The sequence below is a fragment of the Betta splendens genome, chromosome 10 (assembly GCF_900634795.4).
Source record: "Betta splendens chromosome 10, fBetSpl5.4, whole genome shotgun sequence".
NCBI lineage: Eukaryota > Metazoa > Chordata > Actinopteri > Anabantiformes > Osphronemidae > Betta > Betta splendens.
Genome location: NC_040890.2, coordinates 10,580,808 through 10,607,911, shown reverse-complemented (window position 1 = coordinate 10,607,911; position 27,104 = coordinate 10,580,808). Strand labels below are relative to the sequence as shown.

At 46.2% G+C, this 27,104-nt stretch overlaps 1 protein-coding gene across 1 annotated transcript; it reads left to right on the top strand.

Moving 5' to 3' along the window:
• The first annotated feature begins 157 nt into the window (after positions 1-157).
• Positions 158-10,989, top strand: cnot6a (CCR4-NOT transcription complex, subunit 6a). Its single transcript, XM_029164702.3, has 12 exons — positions 158-317; positions 1,372-1,493; positions 1,658-1,844; positions 2,132-2,217; positions 2,321-2,425; positions 2,601-2,669; positions 3,099-3,256; positions 3,752-3,906; positions 5,137-5,291; positions 5,613-5,846; positions 6,156-6,358; positions 6,463-10,989. Exons 2-12 carry the CDS (start codon positions 1,382-1,384, stop codon positions 6,676-6,678), a joined length of 1,680 nt encoding a protein of 559 aa, XP_029020535.1. The 5' UTR covers positions 158-317; positions 1,372-1,381; the 3' UTR covers positions 6,679-10,989.
• The last annotated feature ends 16,115 nt before the right edge of the window (positions 10,990-27,104 follow it).

Sequence of the window (27,104 nt, the reverse complement as noted above, 5' to 3'; positions counted from 1 at the left end):
ATCTGATGTTATCAGGTCACTTCTTTGATCGCCAACTCTTCTGATCAATAATGTAGGCTATATTAAATAACCCTCACTATTCCATCCATCCATCCATCCATTTCGTGGCCCATCAGTCATCTCTCAGATTGTATTTACTCTGGTTCAACAGCTGGTTGGATCGTGTGCGCGCTGACCAATAGCATCAAGCGCTGTTATCGGCAGAGAGAAAAAAAGTCCTTACAGTCGCCATGATACAGCAGCGGAAACGGCTGAGAAGTAGCTAGAAAACAAAAGAGAACACGCAGTCGTCCTCGCGGTTTGGTATGCTCTTGCAGGTAATATACGACCATTTCTGCTAGACTTCAAACATTTTAACTAATCTCCCTGTGACCGTGTTTAGATGATAAAAACGTCGTAGTTTATTTCCGAACAAACGTTGGGACTTATTTTGTAGGAAGTCATCCAGCTTCAAATAATTGGGATCTGTTAGCTTTTAGCAGCTAACTCGCGCTAAGCTAAAAAGACCCCAATTGTTTGCAATTTCACTATCCAGCTGCTTTCTGGGCTAATTGGCTCACAGTTAAAAAGACGATAGCGTTTGTTTTCGGTAGCAGACGCTAGCTAGCGCCAGCTAACGAATGCGCTGTTTCGTGGCCTAGCGACGACGCGCAAGTGAATGCTTAGCTATTATGTAAACAACAACTGTATAGCTAATTCTCAGTTATCTCTTAGTGTCACTTGCAGCGTTTTGTGTAAGTCTCTTGTGCAGGGCGTCAAGATCGGGCGTCTGGGGGGGGCGTTTAATTACCATAAGGTGTCTGTTCTCAATGTTCCTAGTTAGCAAATGAGCTACTGTTAGCTACTTAGCGTTTGTTATGTATAGTTTGATAGCTACCCATTTAGGTTAAGCTAGGCTAATCAGCTAGCAACAATAAAAGGAGGAAAGACTAACCATAGATAAGTGGTCTAAATTACTAGCTGTTTTAAAATGGCATTTATTTTAGCCTGCCTACATTTACACACTGTTGCAGAAGCTGTAGTTTTCCAAATTTAGTAGAACGCTTTGTTGTTCCTAATGTCATTATGTAACGCCAGTGAAATCACAGTCTTAATAGGGAGCTGTTTACAGGTTCACGTTAATGCCAGCTAAATAATTGACATTGAACCGATCCACAACAACACACGACTATCAAGGTTCAAATATACATTGATTTTAACTTTTTTCCTGCCAGTATTTCTGGCCGCCGCTAACACGTGGTCGGGGATTACAAATTGCTATGCATATATATTTTGCTTGGTTTGGGTTATTTTTTTTTAACGCAATTTCACTTTTTTGTAAGTTTTTAGTCCGTCAGTGAACGGTGTTTAAAGTGAACATCGTCTTTGCAGTGTTGTAGGAATGCCCAAGGAAAAATATGACCCGCCGGATCCTAGGCGGATGTACACAATCATGTCCAGCGAGGAGGCAGCCAACGGGAAGAAGTCGTACTGGGCTGAGCTGGAAATCAGCGGTCAGTCTTTAGTTTTTATTTATCAGCTGCTAGTCCTGTAGGTACTAGTTTGTCCGAGCCTCCTTTTGTTAACGTCTACTAATCTCAGACTCCATTGTTTTCATTTTGAAATCGCTAACACGTGCTTGCCCGGAAACTGAGAGTTTGTGTTTCTTTCACCGTAGGCCGAGTAAAGAGTCTTAGTCCAGCTCTCTGGACTCTAACCCACCTCACTGCCCTGCACCTCAGTGACAACTCATTGTCACGCATCCCGCCAGACATTGCCAAACTACAGAACCTGGTGTACCTGGATCTCTCATCCAATAAGATCAGGAGTTTGCCGGCAGAGCTCGGCAACATGGTATCTCTCAGGTGAGCCTGTTAAGCTTTTTAATTAAACTTAATTTGGACACCATGTAAATGATGCAAAACTCCAACCCGTGGTAGATATTTCACTTGTTAACACAGCTTAGGATATTTTAGTTTATTGCATACCTAGCTTTTTCTGTCGTGAAGTCTGTCTAATTAAACATGCCAATTTAGATTTTGGTTATTGTGTACCAATGTCTAGATATGGTAAATAGTCTTTTTAAAGGTTAATACATGGTTGTTTCAGTCAAGAGCTTGGGTGTATTCAGATTCCCCTCTGTCCTCAACAGGGAACTGCTTTTAAATAACAACCAGTTGCGGGTTCTGCCGTTTGAATTGGGGAAACTGTTTCAGTTACAAACACTGGGGTTGAAAGGTGAGTAGTTTTTTTTTGTTTCTTTTTATCAGCCATTTTTAGCCCTAAAGTTGTATTTTCACACTTGTGCTGATTCATCTTAATTTACCTTTTCATTTACCAGGAAACCCACTTGCACAAGATATTATGAGCCTTTACCAGGAACCTGATGGCACGCGGAGACTGCTTAACTACTTGTTAGACAATCTGGCAGGGGCTATTAAACGCAGTGAGTTCCAATGTCTCCGGCAATTTAAAAAAAAATCAGGATACCATTTGTTTGTACTTGCTTTAAAGTACACAATTAAAGTGTGTGTAGTTAGCTTGGAGCCCAGCACTTATTTTGTCGAAGTCATTGTCCTACAAAAATGTTGTCCCTTCTATTGAACAAGTTCTCCTCTTAGTACCAACAGAGCAGCCGCCACAACGGTCCTGGATCTCGCTCCAGGAACCAGACCGAACAAGACCCTCAGGTAAGGACAACACGGTCACATGCAACACCCTGAAATAGCCAAGCACACATTAAAATTTAAACTATTCACCGCTATTCAGAGTCGGTAATGTTGGTTGCCAGATTTTGGTTAGGTGTGTGTGCTCTGTCTTAATGTGCAGTCCACTGTCCTGCTGGTGTTTCAACTGTTCTTACTCTAACTACTGCCGATTACTTTAATTGGTGTGTTCAGTTAATCAGCAGCTGGAAAAGCCAACTAACTCACCATCAAGGTAATCGGCAGTATATAGGGCAATGATAGGATTTCCCTGTGTTGGTGTGTGATATACATAATGCACAGAGCTGCATTTAGTTGTTTCATTGAGTAAAAAAGTGGTGGGGGGTGTGATGATACACAGCAATTCAAAATATAAGAAAACACAAAGAACATCCATTTTATTTCTTTCCTCAGCACCGTTCTCTGTGATGTGCTACAACGTGCTGTGTGATAAATACGCTACACGGCAACTATACGGCTACTGTCCTTCTTGGGCTCTAAACTGGGAGTACAGGAAGAAGTCCATCATGCAGGAGATAATGGGCTGGAATGCAGACATCATTAGTTTGCAGGTGAGAGATGGGTTTCAGTCATATTTAGCTTTGGAATTGTGATTTCCTAGTGTTAATAGAATATTATGGCCAAGCATGAAATCTGCACCATTAACAGCAATTTCTTGTATTATTCTCTGCATGAATTGTTATTTTTAGTCAGATCTTGCACATTGCAGAAGGCCAATTTTGTTGTTACATTGTATAAAGGCTTTCTTCTTATTCTTCTGTGGGGCAGTCATATAATATCCTATGCAGAGATCACAAACTGGAATTGATGTCCATTATTTTATTGCCTGTTAATAGGTGGGATTGTTTTGGGGACTTTTTCACTTTTTGTTTTAATGAGCTTTTGTGTTAGAAAAGCTGTCATTGAAAGGAAAACATTTTGGAGCATACCAAACAAGGAGTGAATTGTTTTGCTTGTTAAGCATGTGCTTGTTCCTAGCCTTGGATTTAAATATGTTTAATTTAGACTGGTTGCCCACTCTGACCTATTCTCTTTGGCCAATACAGGAAGTTGAGACGGAGCAGTACTACTATTTCTTCTTGCCTGAGCTTAAGGAGCAGGGATACGATGGGTTCTTCAGCCCGAAGTCACGAGCTAGAACGATGTCTGAATCAGATCGTAAACATGTGGATGGATGTGCAGTCTTCTACAAAACAGATAAGTAAGTAATTTTGTATTTTTGCCATGAGGCTGATGTTTCTGCAGCATGTTTGCTATAAGGTAACAGCTGATTTTTATTGCCTGCGTGCTTGGTAAAGGTACTTAAATCTAAAAGAAATAGTGAACAACAACAACAACAGCTGCTCAACAAAGCAAAGTATAATGAAACCATACACTCCAGGTCACACCTGTCAAGTTCAAAACTCCAACCTGGTCTGTTGTTTTAGTTTCCTGCATGTTGTTGGTTGCATTAGCTTGGGTGGAACTGGCTGCTGACCTACCTAACTGGTCTGATTGCTGATTAAGTCTTGAATCTTTGTACTGTAGCTTAAAGACTGTCTTAACCTTGATTGGAGTCATCTAGGTGAAGTACTTATGTGGATTGGGAGATCTAAGAAGAGACACATGTACTTGGAGTTTGAGTGTGTGTGGTCACACAATTTTGGATCTTCATCAGTTATTGCCTCCATGAATATAGCTGTTAATATTTCTAGGGTTGGCTTATGCATAAACTCCATTACCCAGTACAGTAGTTCTAAATTGTAATGTCTGGTGTTAGGATTCGGGTTACAGACATTATGGTAAATGACGTTAAGCCATTCTTCTCCACACTGAATATGTTTGCAAAAAAAGAACAATAAGTGAGACATTTCCTCACAGCAATTTTTTAATCCTTGTAAACTTACTCTATATAATCCTTGGTCCTTTTTAATCTTACAATATTACTGCAAATTGGGAGGAAAAACAGGTCGGTTGTTGCAAAGTATTAGTGGCCTGGAGTTCAGTAGGTTGAGCGTTGGCCTGGGAAGCAGAATGTTGCAGGGTCAAGCTCCCCTTCTGGCACCAGATGTGTCCTTGAGCAAAACACCTCACGCTACCTCCCCGGGTGCTGCATTGTGGCTGCCCACTGTTAAAATTAAGAGGTTATTGATCCCACATTGTAGGAATTAAAGTTCAATTCTAGGGTAGGTAAAATAAAAGGTATCACAACGTTACCAAAAATGATTGTAAAACAGACATGTTTTTTTTTAAACCGGATTACGTCTTTTTAATGTTTCACTCCATAAGTAAATGCAAAACACGGTAATTTCAAAATCCAAATTTTGCACAGACAGTGGATTTTATTCTGTAATTACATATATACACTTTATTTATTTATTTATTTTTCTTCCCAGGTCTAGTTACAGGTTTGTTAAGGTCCCTCCTTTTGTCTTCCACTGTTTATGTGCAGGTTCAGTGCAGTCCAGAAGCACACGGTGGAGTTCAACCAGCTGGCCATGGCCAACTCAGAGGGCTCCGAGGCCATGTTGAACAGAGTGATGACAAAGGACAACATTGGTGTAGCTGTACTGCTGGAAGTTCGCAAAGAGATGATGGAGATCTCCTGTAAGTTATTCTGAGTTAACCATTGTCTGATTCGGTTGTAAATTGTAGTTATGTGCAAAATCTAATGCACCCCTATAAAAACGGTTTGTGTGCAAAATCTCATCTGCTTCGAATAGGTTCTGATAGTGTCATAAGTAAAACTTCATAGTTCATAAGAACAGTAATGTGTAACGATTCCAGAGTCCGATTTTTAATTTTGGTTTATGTAACACAGGATTACCAGAGGGGGGGGGGCTAGGTTTACAGGATTATAGGTTTTGTTGCAGATGCTCATGAATAATTTATCCACTGTTGCTCTTCATACTTTTCCCACCTTTTCAGCTGGAAAGTCACTCCATGGTATGGAAAAGCAGTTGCTCTTGGTAGCCAATGCTCACATGCACTGGGACCCAGAGTATTCTGATGTCAAACTGGTCCAGACCATGATGTTTCTGTCAGAGGTGAAGAACATAGTGGACAAGGCCACTCGGAGCCTCAAGCTGTCCTCTGTCTCTGGTGAGACCAATGCCATTCCACTGGTGCTGTGTGCTGACCTCAACTCATTGCCTGACTCTGGTGAGTAAGAGTAGAAGCCTTCATCGCGTGCGTCGTAGATAATTGTAGTGTAGGTGGTTTGCTTTAAACTTCTCCTAGCAGCATTAATAGCAATGTTTAATAAATAAAATAAAAAAAGCCTACAATCAAAATGGGCTAGTTTCTATCTTTATTGTATAAATCTGCAGCACTTAGAATTTCAAACAAATTAAAGCCACAGCTATAGGGGTTCTACTTGCAATACTGCTGATACTCATAACTCGGAGTGAGACTTTTTTTTTTTTTTTTTTTTTTCCCCATTTTAATGAGTTTCCCCTCTCCTCTGTTCAGGTGTAGTGGAGTACCTGAGTACTGGCGGAGTGGACTGCACCCACAAGGATTTTAAAGAGCTTCGTTACAGTGACAGTCTGACCAAATTCAACTGCAATGGCAAGAACAGCACGTCCAATGGCAGGATTACCCACGGCTTCAAGCTGAAGAGCGCCTACGAGAATGGCCTGATGCCTTACACCAACTACACCCAGGACTTCAAAGTAATTGCACTCCTACAACTCTTATTTTTGGTTGTAATTAGTTTTGTGTGTCTGTTTTGACATATTAGTGATGGTCTGGTCTAAACCCTCCTTCTCCTCCTCAGGGTGTCATCGACTATATTTTCTACTCCAAGCCTCACCTGAACGTGCTGGGTATCTTGGGAGCTCTGGACCAACACTGGCTTTTAGAGAACGATGTCAAGGGCTGCCCACATCCACACATCCCCTCCGACCACTTCTCCCTCTTCGCTCAGCTGGAGCTGCTCCTGCCCAACGTGCCCCCACAGGTCAATGGGCTCCATCTGCCTGCACGCAGGTAGTGAGTTGCTGCCACACTATCAGAGGGCGCTGCAACCACAGGCTCTCCCTTTCAACCCTCTTCCCTCCCACAACCAGCTCTTCCCTCCACCACACCAGAGGAGGAAGACAAAAACACAACCTGTAAAATATTTGTGAGGTCTGGCCGACAGGGATTTCGTATAATGTTATAGATATTCTATATTTTTCTTTCGTTTTTCTTTTTTGTTCTTTTTTTAACTGCTCAATTCAGTCCTGTCCATGTATCTCATTGTGTTTTGAGTCCCTTACCTCTACACCCTCATCCACTCTGCTTTTGTCTTTTAGATGAGAGGGGATGGTAGCTCATTCAGGTTTGTCACATGAGGCATTGTTTTGGTATCGATGAATGGGGAGACTGAGGAAATAACATCTACCTGAAAAGCTCCATAGCTGATGGTCTGCTTGTCTGTCTGTCCTGTATAAATTTGAAACCAGCAACGACGGCAGACTTGTCAGTCTCAGATCTTCATCGTTGGGTTGTGCTTGTGTTTCCCCCTTCGCTCTGCGCAGCCAGTGCTTTTCGGTCATTAGGAGACACTTTTGAGTCAGATGTGGTTCAGTCAGCTTTTAGCTGGTTGCTCCTTGATAATGGATGTAGCTCTGTTTGAGGTGAAATCTCCTGCTGTCATTCAGTGGTGCTGAGGCCGGCTTTGTGGTCACGGCCTCCCGTGGTGCTACAGGATAGTCTACACCCCTGGCCCTGATGCATTAGCTACCAAAGCCGCAGATGCCTCAAGACCCAGACGTCTGAGAACTGCATTCGCCTGATTCCACATGGGCAGTATGTAGTGTTCATTTGTCAAATTAAAGGTCGTGAGAAACTGAGCAGCTACCATCCTGTTTGCAGACCAGTTCACCCCAGCTTGTGTCGTCGTTAGGGTAGTCTTGTGCTTAGGAGCTTGTGTGGCTTATGTATCACCTTTTTTGTGTCGAGCAGTTTTCGATTGTTGGGCAAAGCGATTAAGAAGGGGTTTTCACAAGTCCTCGTCTTGATCGCTTTTTGGCAGAGAGCGTGTAATGGCTCATACACGGGAGCAAAACCAGCATTCCTCTCATTGTGTGGAGTTGCCATCCAACTCCACACATGCAAGCTCTCACTCACACACATACATGTACACACACATAAACAAACACATATATATATACACAGGTAATTGAACGCAGATCTTGTAGCACTGTCTGAGGCCAGTAGTGACTTTCCCCAGCCATAAATTCCATACAAAGCAGAGGTTTTTTTCACAAGTGTTTGTACAGAATAGAAATCTAGACTCAGTCTTTACATGATTGTATATGAACCACAAAAGACCTGTTTTCTGGCGTTTTTTGTACTAAGAGTAAATTATGATCAGATTTGAAAAGATTGTATTGTAAACTATGGCTAAATTTTTATCCAGTTAATGTTAAGAATTGATATTACCAGCTTGTACAAAAGACGTAAGAAGAGGTTGTTCAGGGCGTTCCCCGTCACTTTTTTGCACTCCCGAGAGATTAACTGTAATGTATCAGTATTTCCTTTCTCCTCTTCCCCGTGTCTCTGCCGTAGATTTGATTTGCTGGCATATTGCTGCGATTGTAAATAGACACCGAGTCGACTCTGCCTGTTGCTTCTCGCCCATTAACAAAGCCATTGATCCACACTGCTGCCATCAGTTCATACAAAAGGACACACAAGAATGAGTCGCAACCCACCAATGACTCCATCTGCTCTGTTTTTAAATTTCACACACGCTGGTGATGTGTGACAAATTCAAGTATATCAATCCCACATGTCCAAGTAAACATCGTGCCTCACTGTAGCAGTTGTCGTTGTCTTGCACTATTTACATTTGACGAACGCCTGAACAACCTCTTCTCATTTTATTTTTAAATACTGTTGAGACATTTGTGAAGATTTTATGTCCTTTTTTTGTTTTGTTAATGTTGAGTTCCTTTTTTTTATGAGCTGTGACAATGTTCAGATAATGTGTATATCCTCCCTATTCATTGAGCTCTCTAGTAATCAGATCTGCTTTCTGCACCCCCCCCGTCTGACTAGGACGTCTCACCTTTACTAAACCCGCTGTCCTGTTGTTTAGCTCCCTTCGTGTATCTTAGCACAGCTCCACGCCCACACCCACCAAATTACTAGACCTTGGTTTGTTCTCGGCCATGAATTTTAAGACCCCCACCAAGCCTCAACCACTGAATCCAGACTTTACCGACCCCTCTCTTACACAAGCTGTGTTTTTAAACCGTTTTGCTCGACCACTTTGTATAGTTCTTACCTTCACTACTGCAGCTATAGTGCCATTGGTGGCCCCCTACCTGTTTTGGGAAGGGTGAAAGGCCCACTTTGCGCTGCTTTTGGACGAACAAGGGATGAGGGGCACTGAGCTCAGCTGTTTCACTCTGAAGGCCTCACAAAGGCAAAAACATTGCAATGAATAACTCTGGTTAGATGCAACTTAGACTGACAAGAGGAATCTGTCAACAGCCATGCTTTTATAAAAATTAAACGGATGAGTAGCACTTAGTAGATACAGATGCAGCTCCCCTCATTCCCTGTCCCTTCATATTACTATATAAAGATTTCATTATTTAATGTAAATGTTGAAATGAACATTTTAAAGCAAGAGGGAAGCAAGTAAACAGGAAGCATAAATTTAGCCCCAAGATTTTTTGGTCCATTTTGTTTGCGCCCTACATTTGGTTTTTATCTTTGTTTTTTTCCAATGAAATCCAATGTGTCCAGTTTGAATTTCTTTTTCCTGAATGGCATTAGTATTGTAGTAGATCTAAAGGCTAGCTTTTTGTAAAGTGTGAATAAAAGATGTATCTCATGTTTCCTTTCTAAAACGATATTGAATTGTGTTGTTGTGTAAATCATGAATTCTATGACGGTGTTCTGTTTGCTACATGGTTTTTACTGAATATATATATATATTCCCCCCCCCCCCCCATTTCCTCTCGTCACAAACCAAATCCTCTGTAGAAAGAATCATGACGATTGACGCGTTGGTGTAGAGAAGTTGAATGTTCCTGATGAGGCCTCGTGGAAGGATCTAGTGCTTATTGAAGAAGCTGCATCTTTGTAACGATCAGCACAGGGACCCCCCTCCCCCCTTTTTAATAAATTGAGCTTTATTTGGGATGTTGCTGGAGAGTGCTGGCGCCTGTAGGTGAGGCAGCAGAGCTGTCCCACTGATGACTGCAGTTCAGTACTAGAGAACCTGTATAGACTAAGCTAATGATGTGCTGCTGGTCGTTCTTCTCTGATTACAAGTCTTTCAGTACTACGATTCCATTTCACTCTGTTTTTGTGCACATCACCTGATATTGATAGTCACTGATTTTTAAATCTTTGTTGTGGACTCCTCGGCCACTAACTAACACTCCCCATCGCCTTCAGACGCAGACGATGGCTTCTGACTGGAAATCTGACAGTTACGTTGTCAGTTTAGAAAGTGATCATTGTTTTGTTCCATTCCATTGTTTCATAGTTGGCTTATTAGGTGTAGAGCGATTCCCCAGGCTGCATCTCTTTGTAATGGTGCACACCAAAGCTGCTTGTAGGTCACTTATCCACCATCCAGTCTTCATAAAATGTAGGGCTGTAAGGGAGGCAAGGTACTTTGTCCTTTTCCTTGAATCACATGCACATCCGTCTTCGAGTTTCCTTTCAGTCCATCAAATCAACTTTTTCCCCCAAAACTTGGCAATAATACTTAAACATTCACAGACACATTCAAAAATGTAGCTTTTGTTCATCCTTAAACTGTGGTCACTTTTCTTTTTCTCCGTCTTCACCCTTCCAGGCCATTTTGTTATCTAAATATCTTTGACCTTATTCTTTTCATGTGTTTTTATTATCCATCTTGTATATTTGCTCATCTCCTCCCTGCCGATCTAGTGGTAGTTGTTCAATGATCAGGATTGTCTATCTGTAGTCAGCTGAGTACATATATTGATCTGTGTCACTGTGTTTATGCACTGGACCAACTATTGTTTACCATTCATGTAATACCAGCAAAAAAAGAATAACGACAAAACACTTGCACAATGTTGTAGAATGTCCATTAACCCAGATGAGAAATCAAGGCAGCTGTTTTCAAATCAACACATACAGTTTAAAATGAATCTGAATGGTAAACAATGCTTTCTGTTGTACCCCTTAGCCGTCCTCTCGATTCTCTCAAGTAGTTTTGTTCTTTTTATTTTCTCCGTTTGACTACAGGTTCCGCTTGTTTCCTTTACACTTACCTATGTATTTTCCTACTCCTGGTTGAAAATAAATTCTATATTATCTGTTTCAAGCTGTGTCACCTCTTATTCTTTGCAAAGGATATTGAAAATAAATTCTATATCTGTTCTCCTTGTTTGCCTCTTTTTGCTTCTTTCAGTCTGTCCAGGCTTCTGGAGTCTGAAACAAAACAAAAGTGGTTTATGTTTTTGAGTCCAGTGACCTTAGCAGCTGTTTGGAATGTAGCAGAAAAAAATTCATGAAATGTGAATATTAGCAATTGTTTAGTTGATATAAAATCTACAGCTACTCGCAGATCAGTGAAATACACAGACCCCACACTGAACCCTCTGTTTGCTCAAAGTGCACTCGCCCCCTGATGCGTTCTTTACAAAGCACTAAACCATTACTAGCACCGCGGGTGCTGTCTTGAAGCTGTTCCTGCCCTTTGAATTTTCCATTAGGGATCAATAAAGTTTAATAACATTTAATACTTAAAACGCGTTGGACAGAGCTGTGTGTGTGCTGTCTTTTATGGGCACATGGTGGAGCCAAAGGACTGCTTTTGAACAAGAAGTGAACAATGTAGTGCTTCAGATCACAGGTCTGAACAGAACATCACATGGAGCAAATGTTAGTTTGGACCAGTATTCACAGTTCAAGGCTCTAATCCTCAGAAATGAGGAGAATATCAGTTTTTGCATGTATTAACACAGGAAGCTGAACTGACTGGAGCTAAGTAGCGCTTTCACAATTAGACAATTAATGAAAATAAATAATCATTACTTTCAGAAGCAAATGCGATGAGGTTTAATTATTTTCTGAATTAAGTACTTTATACAATTTAAATCATTATGTCATATTTCCTACTACAACTACTGACACTTTGAACTTTATTTAAATGTATTTGTTTAATGTGTGAAACCACAAATCTGTGAAATGTTAATACGCTCCTGGTCTCTCTGTGTTTTACATTAGATATCATAGTCCATCCGCTGTGCGTTAACTGCTGCACTTTGCAGCTGCTGGTGACCAGATGTAAAACATGGCGAGTTTGATCCGTCTTCCAGGTCTGTTTTAAAGTTTGAGCTGTCGACATGTTTCTTGGTTGTGCAACCCAAAAAACGGGCCATTTTTCCGACAACAGCAGGGTTAATCAATAATGAAAGTCCTCCTCACTCGCAGCCCCAGATTTGAGTCCAATTAGAACATTTGCCTGACACTTGCATGCTCCTTATCATGCCCACCCTGCCATGAAACAACACATGGTGGTGTTCACCCAAGTCTGTTTGTTGGCTTTGTGGACGGCGCTGATTAAAAGTGTGCTGGGAAAGTGCACTCCCCGCAAAATGGCAGCTGTGCCCGTGAAATTAGTGGCCGTTAACAGACCTGCAGGGATGTGAGCCACCTTCTCCTCTAACGGTGCCACACATGAAGCGGGTGCAGCAGGAACCTGAGGCTCGAGCACGATTGGAACCCAGATCTCAACACATGTCCGGCGGAGAGACAGCGGCGCGAAGTAACGACTGAACGCGCAGCGCAGGATAGTCTGTGCCCAAAGTCCCTGACGCCTGTCGAAGCAGCCAAGAACCACGAGGCGTCCTGCCATTACCCTGAAATGGACTGTGACAGTAAATAGACCCGCGCTCATGTGGAGCCCAGGTGCTTAAAAAACGCGCTGCCTTCGATTAGCGCCGTTAACGTGTGTGAAATGTGCGCGAGGAGAACGCGGAAAGTCGTCCAAGAGGCGGCCGTTCCTCCGGAGGCCACGAACCGTTCCTTGGTTCCGCCGGACTGTTCCTAAACAGCGTGAACAAGCAGGGCTGTTGTCCTCAGGGAGGAGGCGGATCCTGCACCTCAGCGCGCGCTGGCCGACTTCCTGCCTCGTTGACGTGGCAGCGTAATTACAAAGCCTGTAAAGCCCTTTGCAGACGCAGACTCTATCTCTCTTTTCTTGTTCCTGCCCGAGTCCTCCTCCCCCTCTCAGCCATACTTAAAAAAAATCCCTTTCCCCTAAAAACTCGCACCAGGAGCCCGTGTGACTATGCTACTAGGCCAGTTGCCTGTGTGATGTTCAGCCAAGTCCTCCTAACACGCTCCCAGAGTTCTTCTCCGGGCTCCGCGCTTTAAGATTCAACTTGTAAAGCTCCAAAAGTGAGCGCATGAAATATTGCTGCGTGTCTCTCACTGATACGCTGCCAGCAACAGCAGGCTGGGCTGGATTCCTGCCTCATTCCTTGGAACTCACCTCCAGCCTGACCTTGGCTGCGTGAGGCCCGAAAACAGCGGAACAAGCTGTGGCGAACGTGGCCGTGGGGGTGATGACTGGACAAACGCTTTCATGTGGAGGAGGAAGACACCTGAGCAGTTGCTGCTCTGTAAAACTGCTCACACACGTGTGTGTGTGTGTGTGTGTGTGTGTGTGTGTGTGTGTGTGGTTTACGACTCTTGTTAAATGGAGGCAGTGTGGCTCTGTCCTGTTAACGCAGACAGTGAACCCAGCTCTAGGAGCTTGTAACGTCAGCTTCCTGGTGTGCAGTGCATTATGGGTAGACACTCGTTATGTTTCATAATTCAGCAAACTCCCAGTTACCCTGTCAACTCATCAGTTCAGGTCCAATACACTGAATTTGTAAAACTGCATTCATATCTCTCTCTGCTCTTTTTGTTTGTATTGCTCGTGTTGTTGGAATCGACTTAACCACTGACAAAATAAATGATATCATGACAACTTGGATTAAAGTTATAGGTTGAAGTTAAGGTTAGTGGCCAAGGAAGCTGTGGTGATGTAAAGCTTTATTAGTCAAACCCTCTGCTGCAAGGCCTGTGGTCCTCAGCGGTAATGGTTTAGCCAAGTCCCCAGTAAAGTCCGCGTAATGACCTCTGACATGATGGAAAAACAACTGCATGTGTGTCTGCATTATTTCCAAGGGCACGGGTGCCAGGTGGCAAACGCGCCAGATGTGAAACACATCAGCTGGAGTCACCTGTGGTCAGTGTGCAGCGCAGTCACACAACTGAGGAGCAGCCGGAGAGAAGCTGGACCCGCTGCTTTAAAGAGCCGCTCTCTCAAGCATTCGCTTCATTCGCATCCTGTAAAATAACTGAGATTCAATTCATTTCTTATTTAATGTTCTCTCACTTTCCATTGGCCACATGCTTTATTTAATTTCATCCAAGGGCTGTTTCCCATTTCCCAGCAGCTTTCTCAGATGAGCTCCTTCAACACATTTTAGGATGTCATGTGTCATCGAAAACATCGTAAAATGACTGGAAAGTATTTTCCCCGCAGCTCGTCTGCTTTTGAGTGAAATATGACTTATGACTGGAAACCCTTATTCTATAAGATAAACATTCAACCAAATAAAAACAACGCCGTGTATTTAAAGCGTGGGCTCTAACGAGCAGTGGAGGTGGTGCAGCCTTGAATTCTAAGCACTGGTTGCATGGTAGGAACCAAACATGTAGGACAGGTGACAGAAGGAAGCGACGGACCGGCCGCATCGGCCCACAGACACACCTGCTGCACCCACACGCGAACAATCGCTACGCCAGCAGAGAAATGCGTTATCCACGAATCACAGAAAAACAAGGCCGTGTGCCTGTGAAGTCATGCCAGCAATTTGCAGCACAATTTTGGAGAGAGAAAAAAAAACGTGCCCCCATTTTTCCTCCAAACAACAAGTGTGGCGTGTCTCCTGCCTTGATTAGTGTTTGACGTGTGCGTCTGGCATATGAGGGCTTTCACGCACTGTGTATTTTGGTAATGTCGCAATTAGTCATGGAGGAATGTTTTACTGTACTTTGGCGAGTGCTTTAAAGCGGCACTGCTTTAAATGTGTTTACACCGACGTACAATGAGGACCCGGTGAGCGGCCTGGCGAGAGGCTAACGATGTAGTTTCACACAAGCCGCACAGGCAGCATTAGCGCTAACCCCGTCTTCAACCGAGGCCCGCGTTTCCTCCACAGGCCCCGACAAATGGACGCGTGTTCGTCTCCGCGAGCCTCGTGCCGCCGAGCATCTGACAAGCGGACGCGGCGCGGCGGAGCGGGGCCGCAACCTCGCGTCTCTCTCCAGCGAGCCGCCCGCGGGAGACGAGCGCCGCTAATTGTCCTCGGGGCCGGGGAGCGTTCGTCTGTCACTCGCGGCCCGTGCGCAGACATCCGCGGGTCGGAGGTTCCGGGAGGCTGGAGCGGCCGGACGCCGCCGCCTGCGCGCGTGCGCCTGAAGCCTAATGAGCGCGAGGCGGGAGACGGTGACGACGTAGAAATCAAAACAAAATGGCAGATATCAGCTACACATTATGCTCCTAACACTATAAATGAGGCTGATAAATCACATTATGACCAACTGAAAGCTAAAGGTGGCTGTGTGTCTCAGACCTCTTGTCTCCAGTGGCTCTGGCTGCTATGCTAGCTTGCTAATAACGTAACGTAATCTATAACTAGAGCGAATGAGGCTTAATTGCTGAGCTATGCCGCCGCCGCCACCGCTGCTGCTGCTGTCACACGTCTGTGAGTCCAGTGTGAGCGGCTGCTGGCTGCGGTCGTCCCTTTGTTTACTGTTGTTTAGTCTCTGGTATTTATAGGTACAGCGCTGCCTGCTTCTGCTAATTACACCGTGGACGCCGTGGGGATGGCTGCAGTAATGACTGGTTGGCTTTCGAAAGCAGAGACCGTTTTTCCTCTCTGTTCCTTTTTTGCCACGGGACACAATCAGGGTTGTGTTGTGTCTGCGACCGTGCACACGAATATACACGTCGGCCGTTTCCATGACGAGGGAACCCGCGGTGTTTAGTTTGTCATCCATGGTATCGCCCCTCCACCGCTCTCTTAACATGCAGATGCAGAGCCCAGGAATGTTCTTTAATCAGCCTTAATTATAGTTTCCCAGACTGTGCTGGTCCCAGGTCAGTTGTTAATCCAGGCTCCTGGTTCAGAAGTTCAGAGTGTCGTTTGTTGAGACGCTGAGGGTCCCTGAACGCCTCCTGACTAAGACTCGCCGCCGTAAATGCCAGCGCGACTTACATTCATGGCAGCACCCGCGTAGCAGCGCTGGGCTAATGTTAATGATGCAGCCTTTGAATGTGAAATGTCACCTATGTTGATATCGCTTCTTAGTATTCAGTTGGTTTGCTGTCATGGCTCCAACGCTGAGTCAGCAAAACGCAGGCGGCGACGGGCGCGTTCCCTTCAGTCGGCCCGTAAACGCCGACGGCTTCTGAGGATCGCTCAGCGCCTGCCTGGAAAATAACTGGGCCCAGATCCGGCCCGACGCACTCACATGTGCAGAGCGGATGCTTTCGGCGCAGCCTGGAAGAGCAGCTGACATGTTTTCACGAGCTGCCGGGGTCAGCGAGAGAGGCCTGATGGAGGAAAATGGCCCGAACACACGTGTCGGCTCAGGTCCTCTATAACAGGACCAGGATCCGTCGTCACGGGAACCAGCCGACGGCCTCGGACGCCCCTTCGCTTACTTCCTGACGACCTGCTCCTCTGGCGGGTACCTTCACAATAAAGTGCAGGGCAGCTGTTTGCTGGAGCACCTGTGAGACGTAGGTGGACACTCGGCCGGCTCCTAATTTGTCAGATGTTGCCTCAGCTGCTAATGAGCAGTTCGGAACGGATGCCTCTCAAGGCTAAAATGCACCAATGGCGAGGCTCCTCCACCAGGCGGCGGCTTCCAGGACGGCTGGTAAATGTCTGTTGCGTAAGCGGCGGGGGCCTTTTGAACCTCCTCCCGTTACACAACCCACCGCCTCTTCACCCCGCTCCTCGGTGACACCTGAGCGTCTATTAGTTCCCTCAGAAATGCCGGCCGCCTCCTCCCTGCCGTCGCTCGGCCTCGCCGGCGCGCGGCACAAATGTCAGTGGCGGCGGCGGACGGCTCGCGCTGGTCCCGCGACCTCCGGAAAGTTTGAAAGCGAGACGCCGGCGGTGACGGACGGCTCCGGGGCGGCTAATAGCGTCGCCCTCGTCTGTGGACGGAGAACAAATATCTGCCCGGGCTGAATGATGTGCGTGGCCTCTGCTCCCATCATGCACCGTGCCAGGTCCTCCTCTTCCCTTGTGCTGTAGGTGCAACGATAAAACCGAGCCGCGTGGACAAATAGCGCGTACAGTCCAGAGCGATGGGGCGGCTTCGAGGCGGCGGGAGGATGAAATGAAAGGCGCCGGGGACGGAGGAGGGTTCGCGTGACATTGAGAGATCTGAGCTCTGTCAGCGCGCTCGTCTCAAGCAGATTCCTTATTCTAATGATCGCCCGCAGGCTCGATTCCTATTTTATTCAGGCCCGTGGAGGCGGGTAATGTCTCCAGACTGTCATGGCGCCCTCCCGCCGCTGGTTCTCCGCACGCGCTCGATCGATGCACTGTTGTCTCGCGGCTCCTGTAAATGAATGCGCCACATTCCCGTAGCCTGCGCCCGGACCACACGCTTTGATCTATATTTTAGACACTTGGAGCTCGTGAACAGAATAGATGGGAGGATCCCGAACTTGGTACTCGGGTCTCGTAAAGCCTGGCAACTTTGTTCATAAATTATTAGGCGTCGGGGCGAGCGGAGGCCCTGAGGGCTCCGCCGGCCTCCTATAGCCGAGCCGAGAGCTGCTTTACACCTGTAATATAAATTAAGTGCAGGTAGGGGATGGGAGGACGCACTCCTCTCATGTGAAGCAGTAGCTGCAGCCTGAATTCCCCACATCATGATTTATTAGCGCCGTGTGGCGCGGGCTTAAGTTTCGAATCCTAAAATCTTCCTCCGGCGACCCGGAGCGGCCATTTTAAAACAAGCAAGTCGTCGGCCTCCGCGGCGGCGAAGCTCCGAGGACTCGTACCCGACGACGGCCGCGAATAATCACCCGTCGCCGCTCGAGCGCCGCTTTCCACCGAGACGCTCAAATATTGAAACAGGGTGATGAGGTCGCCGAAGGACGCAATTTAAATTTTCATTTCGACTGAATATGTCTTTATCATCTTGTGTTGACAGAGAGCGAGCGCGGGCTTAAAGTTTCCTGGTTCTAATAACCGCGGCTCGCTGGCGCGCGGCTGTTGCTGATTTCGCCTGCATATCGGCTCCATCTAAGCACAACTCTTGGACAACAGCAGGAATTCTCCACGATGGGACGCGGACCAAGTGGGATTGTTGTGAAAGTTTCCTTCTGCTCGAAAGCATGTTTGCTTTTTTTTCGCTGGCAAAGAAAACTCCCCGCTAGCTTCAAAGCACACGTGAATGAAGCGCTAAATACGTAGCATCTGTCACTTCAGCGTGTTTATTAGAACTATAGTCTTTCTCCTGATCGAGAGACTGCGGTAGATTAGAAGCTCAATTGCACTTGCAGCTGGTGAATTTCAGTCATGCATATTGTGATATTTCTTCTTGGCGCACTTACAGTATGAATAACATTTGTACTGTTAAGTCCAGAGCGAATGACCTTTGACCCTTGGAGTGTCTTTTCCTGGTTTCTGCCACGTTGACACCAGTTGAAGCACAGAGAAGCTCCCTGACATAAGTCTTCAGAGTGTTTTCAAGTAATGTGCACTAGCCTCAGATGTGACCGGAGCGGATATTGGTTTCTTTACATTTGTGTTGGGGAGATAATGAGAGAAATGTCTCTGACTCGCGTCCTCCTTTCCTCCCGCGCCCCTGCTGCGGGTGTTTGTTCATCGTGGGAGAAACAATCAGCAATTCTGGAAGCTTCTGCAGGTCCCATTAAAAAATCATGAATCAATTTGAGCTTGTTCAAAATTTCAAACAGAGTTTTCATTAAAAATTCACCGGGACCTCTCCTTCTGTCGCTTGTACATACATCACTGGCCTTGCTGTGGCTGATGAGGTCTGCCTCAGTGTGAGCCCAGTGCTTATGTGCTTGATCTTTGACTTTGGTGGCAAGGGCAAAGTCGTAAGGGCTTCCCCCGAGGTGTTAGCTGTGTGCAAGGGGACATGTTTAGCCTCCGGACTAATACTAACACATACCACTGTATGTTTCTGTATTCATTTAGTTTCAAACATTATGTTGTTGTACGTGTGTTTATATTTAAACATCCCTCTGTGCTCCGATTTTTTTAATGGGAACAGGCAGATGTTAAAAAATAGTGAGCCCTGTACGGTTCAAGCACTTTCTGACCTGCCAACTCTCTCATCTTCTCCCTCACACACACACACACACACACACACACACACACACACACACACACACACACACACACACACACACACACACACACAAAACCTCCTTGCTTTCCCTCGTTTCCATGGCAACCTGTGGTGAAGGAACAGAGAATTCAAGGACAGGTATGTTTGCAAATGAGAGTTCCTCGGATCATATGTCCACTGAGCCGCTGTCGTCGTCCCCCAGCGCAAACTCTCCCACCCTGACACCAGCTTGATGCCACGTCACCATGTGCTTTTTATTCAGGACACATTAAAAAAAACAAAAAAAACATGGCACCCAAATGTTATTTGTGCTTTATGCCGGCTGTAACTTTAGTACATCTGCACACCATGTTTGTGTTTGTGTGTGTGTGTGTGTGTGTGTGTGTGTGTGTGTGTGTGTGTGTGTGTGTGTGTGTGTGTGTGTGTGTGTGTGTGTGTGTGTGTGTGTGTGTGTGTGTGTGTGTGTGTGTGTGTTGGCTGCCTCAAAAACAGACAAACACAGACATACTTCAATATGCTCTCTGATTAGGAGACCAGATTGTCCCGACTTCACTCTCACCACAAAGTACGAACAACTGCCTCTAAGACAGCGAGTCCAACATAAACGAGGCTTTCAGCTCGTGAAAAATCACACAGAAGAAGAATTAAAGGGGGCAAATGAAGGACACGGTTTGTCGGCGGGTAAACTTTGAGGGTCCTCCTGCTTCGCTGTCCTCATCTTGTGGAGCACAGGGAGGATCGTTCTCTGCAGCCACCGGTCCCTTGGCGCCGCGTGGGCGTCACAGTTTGGTGGGTTAAGTTTAAAATCCCATTAGAACCTGTTAGTGCATCAAAAGACAAATGACTAGTGTGAGCGAAGGCACCGCCCACGAAGCCGTGAGGGATCGCTTCTAGTTCGGATTGCTCTTTCTTTAAAGCTACTGAATGTTCTCGTATTAGTGACGATCATGTGTGAAGCGGTGAAGTGTTGCTCAGTGAAAACCCAGAAAATAATCATCAGGCGCCGCGGTTGCTCTTAGCTGTTGATTTTGATTGCATGACCCGCGACCGCGCCGTTGGCCCTCGTGGACCCTGTTTCCACCAAGATGATCAGCGTCGCGGCTAATGACTCGCCGGAGGACGGAGTCCGGCGTTTAACTAGACGCCTTCCTCTCAGGGCCTGCTGCGAAGATCAAAGCGAAGCTCCGCGTTTCTGCAGCACTGCATATGGTGAAGTCATAGCAGTGTTTTGTATTATAGCCTGTGTCACGTGTTTATCTGTATGAGACATATTGTATCTGATATGTTCCTTATGTTGGACATGGCATCAGGTTCGCTCCCCCCTATAGCTCCTCATACCATATGTCGGCCCCGGAGAGTCGCTAGCCTACGCTCTTGTTGTGTTTCCTGACGCCTTTAGAAACACACTCACACGCTTCCTTGACCTGTATTTACGCGTCTGTTATTCTGCATCTGCTCACGCTTCACGTGCTATTATTCTCTCATAACTCAAACCTGCCGCCCTTGTTATTTAACGTGTGTGTGCTGCGCTTGCCTCCGTTCCCCCGTCGTCGGTGGAAGTTGTAGTGTTAAGTGGTTAGATGTTGTCTGGGTGATGGGCTGATTAGTGGTGGAGCAGGGTTCTCACAACCTCTGCGCACATCTGCATGGCAACCAGCTTGTTTGTCTCCTCCTGGCTCTCGACTCTTCCTCGCTTGCCTTTAAGTCCAAATCACTGCAAGCACACATAGAAATACTCTTATTTGGACTTAACGTCATACTGAGGTGATGCAGACACACTTAGTAAAAAAGTAAATTTATTATAATCTGATCTTATCTAATATAAATGATTTTCTTCAACACACAGTTTCTTTCTCTAATTCTGATTCTGATTCACACACTCTTAATAAAAGTGATGCTACGTAGCAGCTATACTGACTCAACATAAACAAATTGAATGAAAACAAGGACGGCAAATAGACTGGTTTTCACTAAAATGTCTGAAGTGTTATTTTCATTTTTATTTATTATGTCATCATATTATAAAACTGTTGTGCTGCCCCCAAGTGGCAGGAAACGACAAAAACAAGACCCTATTTGCTGTCTGTTATTTTAATTCATTTGAAAGCCTAGTGTTTTATTACAGAGGATGCTTTTCAGATTCCCTTCCGCTTTTGACCGTTATGTGGATCAGAATAATACAATCTCACATTGCGCACGCTTCATGTAAACACATTTCACACTTTGGTCCGGACGTGCGTCCATCTGGATTTAAGAGAATAATTTTCAACAGAAAGATTCCTCAGTAATGGATGGAAACAAATATTTAAAGCCTGTTTAGGTGAAATCACTGGCTGAAGTCTGAAGGGGAGACGGGAGGGGAGCTGTGCAGTAGCAGAGCAGTGGCTCCACATAACAGGCAGGCAGAGAAAGTAGACCTGCTATGTGTTCTTTTCCATCATACTCACGCTCTGTGTTTTGGTTTAATTGGCCGTTCCTCTCTCTCTCTCTCTCTCTCTCTCTCTCTGCATTCCTCTGTTTACATCTTAATTCTTCCCCTTTTCTATCCGTCCATCTCGGCCTCTGTTTTTCTTCTTGTTTATTCGCGTGTGTCTCATCCAGCTATTTCTGTCTGCGTCCATCTGAGCTTCTCTCTCCTTCTTCCTGCTCGTTCCTCCTCTGTTTGTGTCAGATCTTGGCATGGGTGGCATGTTTCCATATGGAAGTGTTCAAGAGATGATATAGGACATATGTGACCCCAGCTCGCTGGCTGGGGACTCTGTGGAGATCACACCGTGTCATTAGTGGTGGTGAGAATGCCAGCACTGCAGAGCAAGGGAGGAGAAGGAAGGGTGAGGACGGATATAATTAGGTTAAGGAAGGGGGAAAGGGTGAAAAGGGAGAAAAAGAACAAGAGATGGTGCTGAGCACATTGTGTCCTCTGTGGAGCTCAGCGGCCGTGTGTGTGTGTGTGTGTGTGTGTGTGTGTGTGTGTGTGTGTTCAGGTCTCCACGATGATGCAGGCTGAACTTGGCAGTGAGACCAGGTACACGTTCATGCTTCAGTGTGCATTCAGCGCCGGCTTTGAACCTGAGGCGACTGGGACCAACTTTAGCAAATTGATTTTGTCGGAGCCTTTGCGTAACAAGATCTGTCACCACTCGTTCACTCGCCGCTCTGAAGAAAGCGAGTGCTTTCGCTTAATGCGATACTTTCATAACATTTACTCAGGGGACAGCTTGTTCGACAGGGGCCCTGGTGGCTCGGAAAAGACGTAAGCTGGTGTCAAAATGAGGCGCGAGGCTCGAGACGCACATTTTTAACGTACTGCTGTACTTCACTCTGAAAAAACACTCTTCCTGGATTCATAGGAAACTCTAAAGCTTTTATTTGATCATAAAGGAAAAGCGAGAGCAGATCATCCCTGCGAGGTGATCTTTTAAATGCAAACCAAGCAATTTGGAGGAATTTAGAGCTCTGCGAAATAAGATTAGGCGATAGCAGCCTGTCAGGAAATAAAGTCACTGCAGGTGGGTTCAATGTAACCAAAACACAACTTACTCCACTTGAGCTTCAGCCACTTCCGTCGGAGCTGCGTCCACTTTTCTCTTGGCAACGCGCGGGGAGGAAAATGAAATTCCACAACAGCTTAAGCCGCGTTGACGGCAGGTCCGGTGCTGGTCGGGTCACATGAAGGATGCAGCGCAGCCGCCGCGTTGGAAACAGCTGCACGAAGCTTGGAAAGCATCATCACCGCTGCTTTACGATACAGTATATAGCCCTCATCCTCTCCCTCTCTTTATCTATACGCTGGTGATCCACCATCACAAGGCACAAAGGCAACACATAACTAGGAATTCATAACCTGCTCCCATGAGTCAGTTACAAAATAGGAATTAGCTTTTCATTTTGTGAGACACAGTCTTTATTAATAGTGCAGGAACAAAAAACTGCGGAGAGAAGTGAGGAAGAAAGGAGAAATTGAATTAGAAAGACAACAGCCTGTGGGGTGAGACCAAAAGCTGAATAATTTAAAAGGAAATTAGGAAGGCGTTAAAGTAAAGACTGCGGTTAACTAGTTGTGCATGTAAAACAGCAGCGGCTGAAGGACAGAGAGAGGGTCAGGGGGAGCGAGGGGAGACGGAGGAGCAGGAGGAAGATGGCGGCGGGGGGAAGCGGAGCGTGTTTGCTCAGGCATTGATTCAGGGCCCCTCGAGGCTGCGGCTTCCATTTACCAATTTGTGTCTTTCCTTCCCTCATCCCCACCTCCGCCCATCTTCCCTCTCTCTGGCGGATCGTTCGCCGGGAACAAACAGCGCCACTTGGGAACGCCGGACCACTGGTTGCCGGGCAACCACACACTGACTTGATGGAGTGGACTTCAGAGCCCTCGGTGAGAACAGTATCAGGGTGGTGCTTAGACCCGAGTCCTGATGAACCCAGCGACACACACACACACACACACACACACACACACACACACACACACACACACACACACACACACACACACACACACACACACACACACACACACACACACGTCCACTTGATATGATGCACACGTGTGAACACATGCTAGAAAATATTCATCACAGGTGAAAAGTTTTTTTATTACCATGAAGCAGCCGGCAACAGATGCGTGCACCCCCTCATCACACAGGCAGCAAAAGGCAGCCTGCTGGCGACCCCCCCCCAGTATTACAGGCCTGGTCCTGTTCTTTACGCGTCAGCCACGAACGTAAAACTCCTCTCTCTGTATTTTCAATGGGTTTTACAAGGAGAGCTTCCTCTCTCATGATCGCTAAAGATGAGTGTGGCTTCTGACAATAACAGAGGCCGTTATTAATTAGAGGGCGAAGCTGTCTCGCCGCGGCCCTCTTTAATTCACCTCGGGGCCACGCGGGGCTCAGATGCGGGGGGGGGGGGAACGGAGTCGCGTGGGTCTGAATGTCTCTTCATTGCACATGGGTGGGTGTCTGCAGCGGCTCAGGCCTGGGATACTGCACCTGCACAAGCTCCGAGTCCACGAGACCTCAGGAGGTTTAATCCAGACGTCAGCACAAAATCCTTTAAGTCCTGGAAGTTGGATCAGGCCTTAGTTTTATTACACTTTTTAAACACTCCTGCTGGGAAACAAGGAGGCTGAAGTGGGCCTTGGTGTGTTCGCTAATGCACTTGTTACTAGCCAGAGGACATGCTCCACCTACAAAGAGCAGCAGGAGGAATTTTGGCAAGTCCAAGCCCAGGATCTTTCAGGTTTGGGAATAGTGATTAAAGGAATGTGAGGCCATATGTCACTCAGCGAGGTATGCGCTGAGGTCTGATGTGTGCTGTGGGGAAACATAAAGTCGACGGCACACAGCTGGCAGCAGACCTGGACCCGAGAAAACGCTGTACACCAACAAACACAGCTATTAAAATCGAATTTACTGCAGCATTGTTTTACATTTCAATGTGATTTCTGGAGGTTTGTTCCTATGCTGAACCTACACACTTCTGGTTGCAGGACCTGGATGCGTCCACTGAGAGGGTGAGTGAGTTAGGATGTGATGTCGGGGGATCAGGCCTGGCTCACAGCTGCTGCTGTTTTCTCCACAAGAGCGCTGGTCACGTTACCACAGGCTGACATGTACCACAGCCCTCCTTATTTAAACCCATATGATGGGATATTTTTATCAGAACGGCGTGCTGATAAATTTTGAGTGAATTGAACAGAGTTCAAATAGGCGAGGAAGCGAAAAGGAGCACACGTGCAGTCCAGCTGCCATAGCTGAAACACAGGAGCTGTGGAGGGAGTTCATCCATCCATCCATCCATCCATCCATCCATCCATCCATCCATCCATCCATCCATCCATCCATCCACACACCACACATACAGTACATACGTGTGTGTATTCCAGCAGCTTTACACAAGCTGAAGTACCTTAGTATTGTTGACCTGCTCCACTCAGGCATTACTTTGCTGCCTCCCCCTTTGTAGACTCCACCTATGTGTTGAATGTGACTGATTTCTATCCAAAGACTTGCTGTAGTTTGCTGCCGTGACAAAATTTCACTTTTAATATTTTAGCAAATTACTTTCTAAATATCTTTAAGACTGATTTACTAAAGTTATTTATGAATGAATAACAATTAATTTAAAGAGATCAGGATAATGAATCAGTTCATTCTGTTTCTGGTTCCTTCAGATTTGTCCTTCAGATTGCCTATACTCACTTGAAAGCCAATAGAAAGCAGGCAGAAGGTTTCCCATGGACGTGGCCACTGAAGCGCCTTCGGGGCTTTGAACCTGTCGAACCTGCTCAGTCTGTTCTGTCATTCAGTCCCTCTGTACGTCCATCCATCACCATTCTAAGCTCAGGGGCACAACCAGCCAAGGACACTGACTGCACCAGAAGCCAAGCTCTGCTAACAGTAACTGTGACTAAAGAAAATAATCTTAAAACAAGAACAACAGGCAAAGGGAGACGCGTGTTCTCCAGTGTAGGACATCTCCCAGAGAGCAATATCTACAGATTGCTCCCGACACCCTCCATTACCGGGTCAACAGTGGTTTGAAAGAGGGGGTCAACGTGTGAACGGCGGTGCGATGAGAGGCTGCTAAAAAACAGAGACTGTTTCACACCAAACACGAAGGTGAGAGACTCGCCATTTACCACCAACTCAGCTCTCACTTCCTCTCATCCAAGCACGGCCCTGCAGCTGCTGCTGGAGACGCTCCAGCGCGTGGACGCGGACGCGCGCTGTTATTGTTCGGTGACAGAGATGAAACTAATCAGGGGGATGATGTGCTGTTTATTGCACCTTTGGACTGGATCCACTCGGCTCGCCCGCAGCAGAGCGGCGCTCTCGGTGGGGCCGGGTCCAGCGCGGCGGCCCCGGTGCCTGCAGGGAAGCGCGGAGGGGCGGAGCCAAGAGAAATTGGAAATGTGATCGCCCTCCAAAGACAGAGAAACGACATTCCAATAATCCAGAGACCTCGCATGCACCGTCCTCGAAGAAGGGCCCCAGGCCCCGGAGCACAGGTTTGTGTTTGCATTGCATTTATGGTGAACATGTACATTCATGATGCATTTGAATATGTAGATGAAGCGTGTGTCAGCGGGTCATCGCCGCACCAGCGTCAGAGCTGAGCCACACACATTCAAATGCACAGATTTAGACAACGTAAGAAAGAGGATGTAAAACAGCAGGAGGTGAAACAGCTGTGTGTGTGTGTGTGTGTGTGTGTGTGTGTGTGTGTGTGTGTGTGTGTGTGTGTGTGTGTGTGTGTGTGTGCTTGTGTGTGTTTGTGTGTGTGTGTGTGTGCTGACTTGAGCATGTCACGTCCAGCTGGCTGAGACTCTGGAGATTCTGGGAAGTTATACGTTTGTGTAGGCGTCTCTTTTATGCTGGGAGGAGGATTTTTTTAATATGTGAGCTCATGTGTGTGTGTGTGTGTGGGGGGGGGGGGGGTGGATTCCCCATCACCTCAGTGGGTGCATCCAAGAGAAGAATCTAATTAGCATTTTTACTCCCACAAACCTTGTTGTGCGACGCGTCTCAGCCACCGACAGCAGAAATATTCAAGAGGAAAGAGAACAAAGTGTAATTCAAACAATTCAAACATCTCCTGCTTCGGGATTTTCTCGCCGCTGACTTAACATTGCATAATCTCAGCGTTTCTGTGTTGGGATGTAATCATCATTCCTCCCAGACTGGGTCAGGTTTCTGGCCGTCAGCCGGCGTCTGTGCGTCCGTCCAAATTTCCAGAGCGGTGAAGCCAGCAACAGTTTTCCCTGTGCTCCTTGAGTCAAACACTATTTTATGGCTCCTTTAAATGCTACTTAGTGTTTAACTGTCGATCGGACCTGGTTTAAATAATCAGTAACATCTTTGCCTGGTTTCGCTCCACAGTGCTGGCAGATTAGAAGATTAGGCCCAGCACAGTCAGCTGAAGGCAGACCTGGTGTGTTCACATCTGTAGACGTGTCAGTGTGTGACTGCTTTATGTGATGGGACCTCCCGGAACGCACATTAGAGGGAGTTAATGAGATACTAGCTTCCC

What these genes read in the sequence shown, in the direction of transcription:
- cnot6a (XM_029164702.3), top strand. Translation starts at nt 1,382, where the DNA reads ATGCCCAAGGAAAAATATGACCCGCCGGATCCTAGGCGGATGTACACA. An exon ending in AGAGATGATGGAGATCTCCT is followed by an intron (nt 5,292 to 5,612) that starts GTAAGTTATTCT and finishes CCACCTTTTCAG; the next exon opens with CTGGAAAGTCACTCCATGGT. An exon ending in CAACTCATTGCCTGACTCTG is followed by an intron (nt 5,847 to 6,155) that starts GTGAGTAAGAGT and finishes TCCTCTGTTCAG; the next exon opens with GTGTAGTGGAGTACCTGAGT.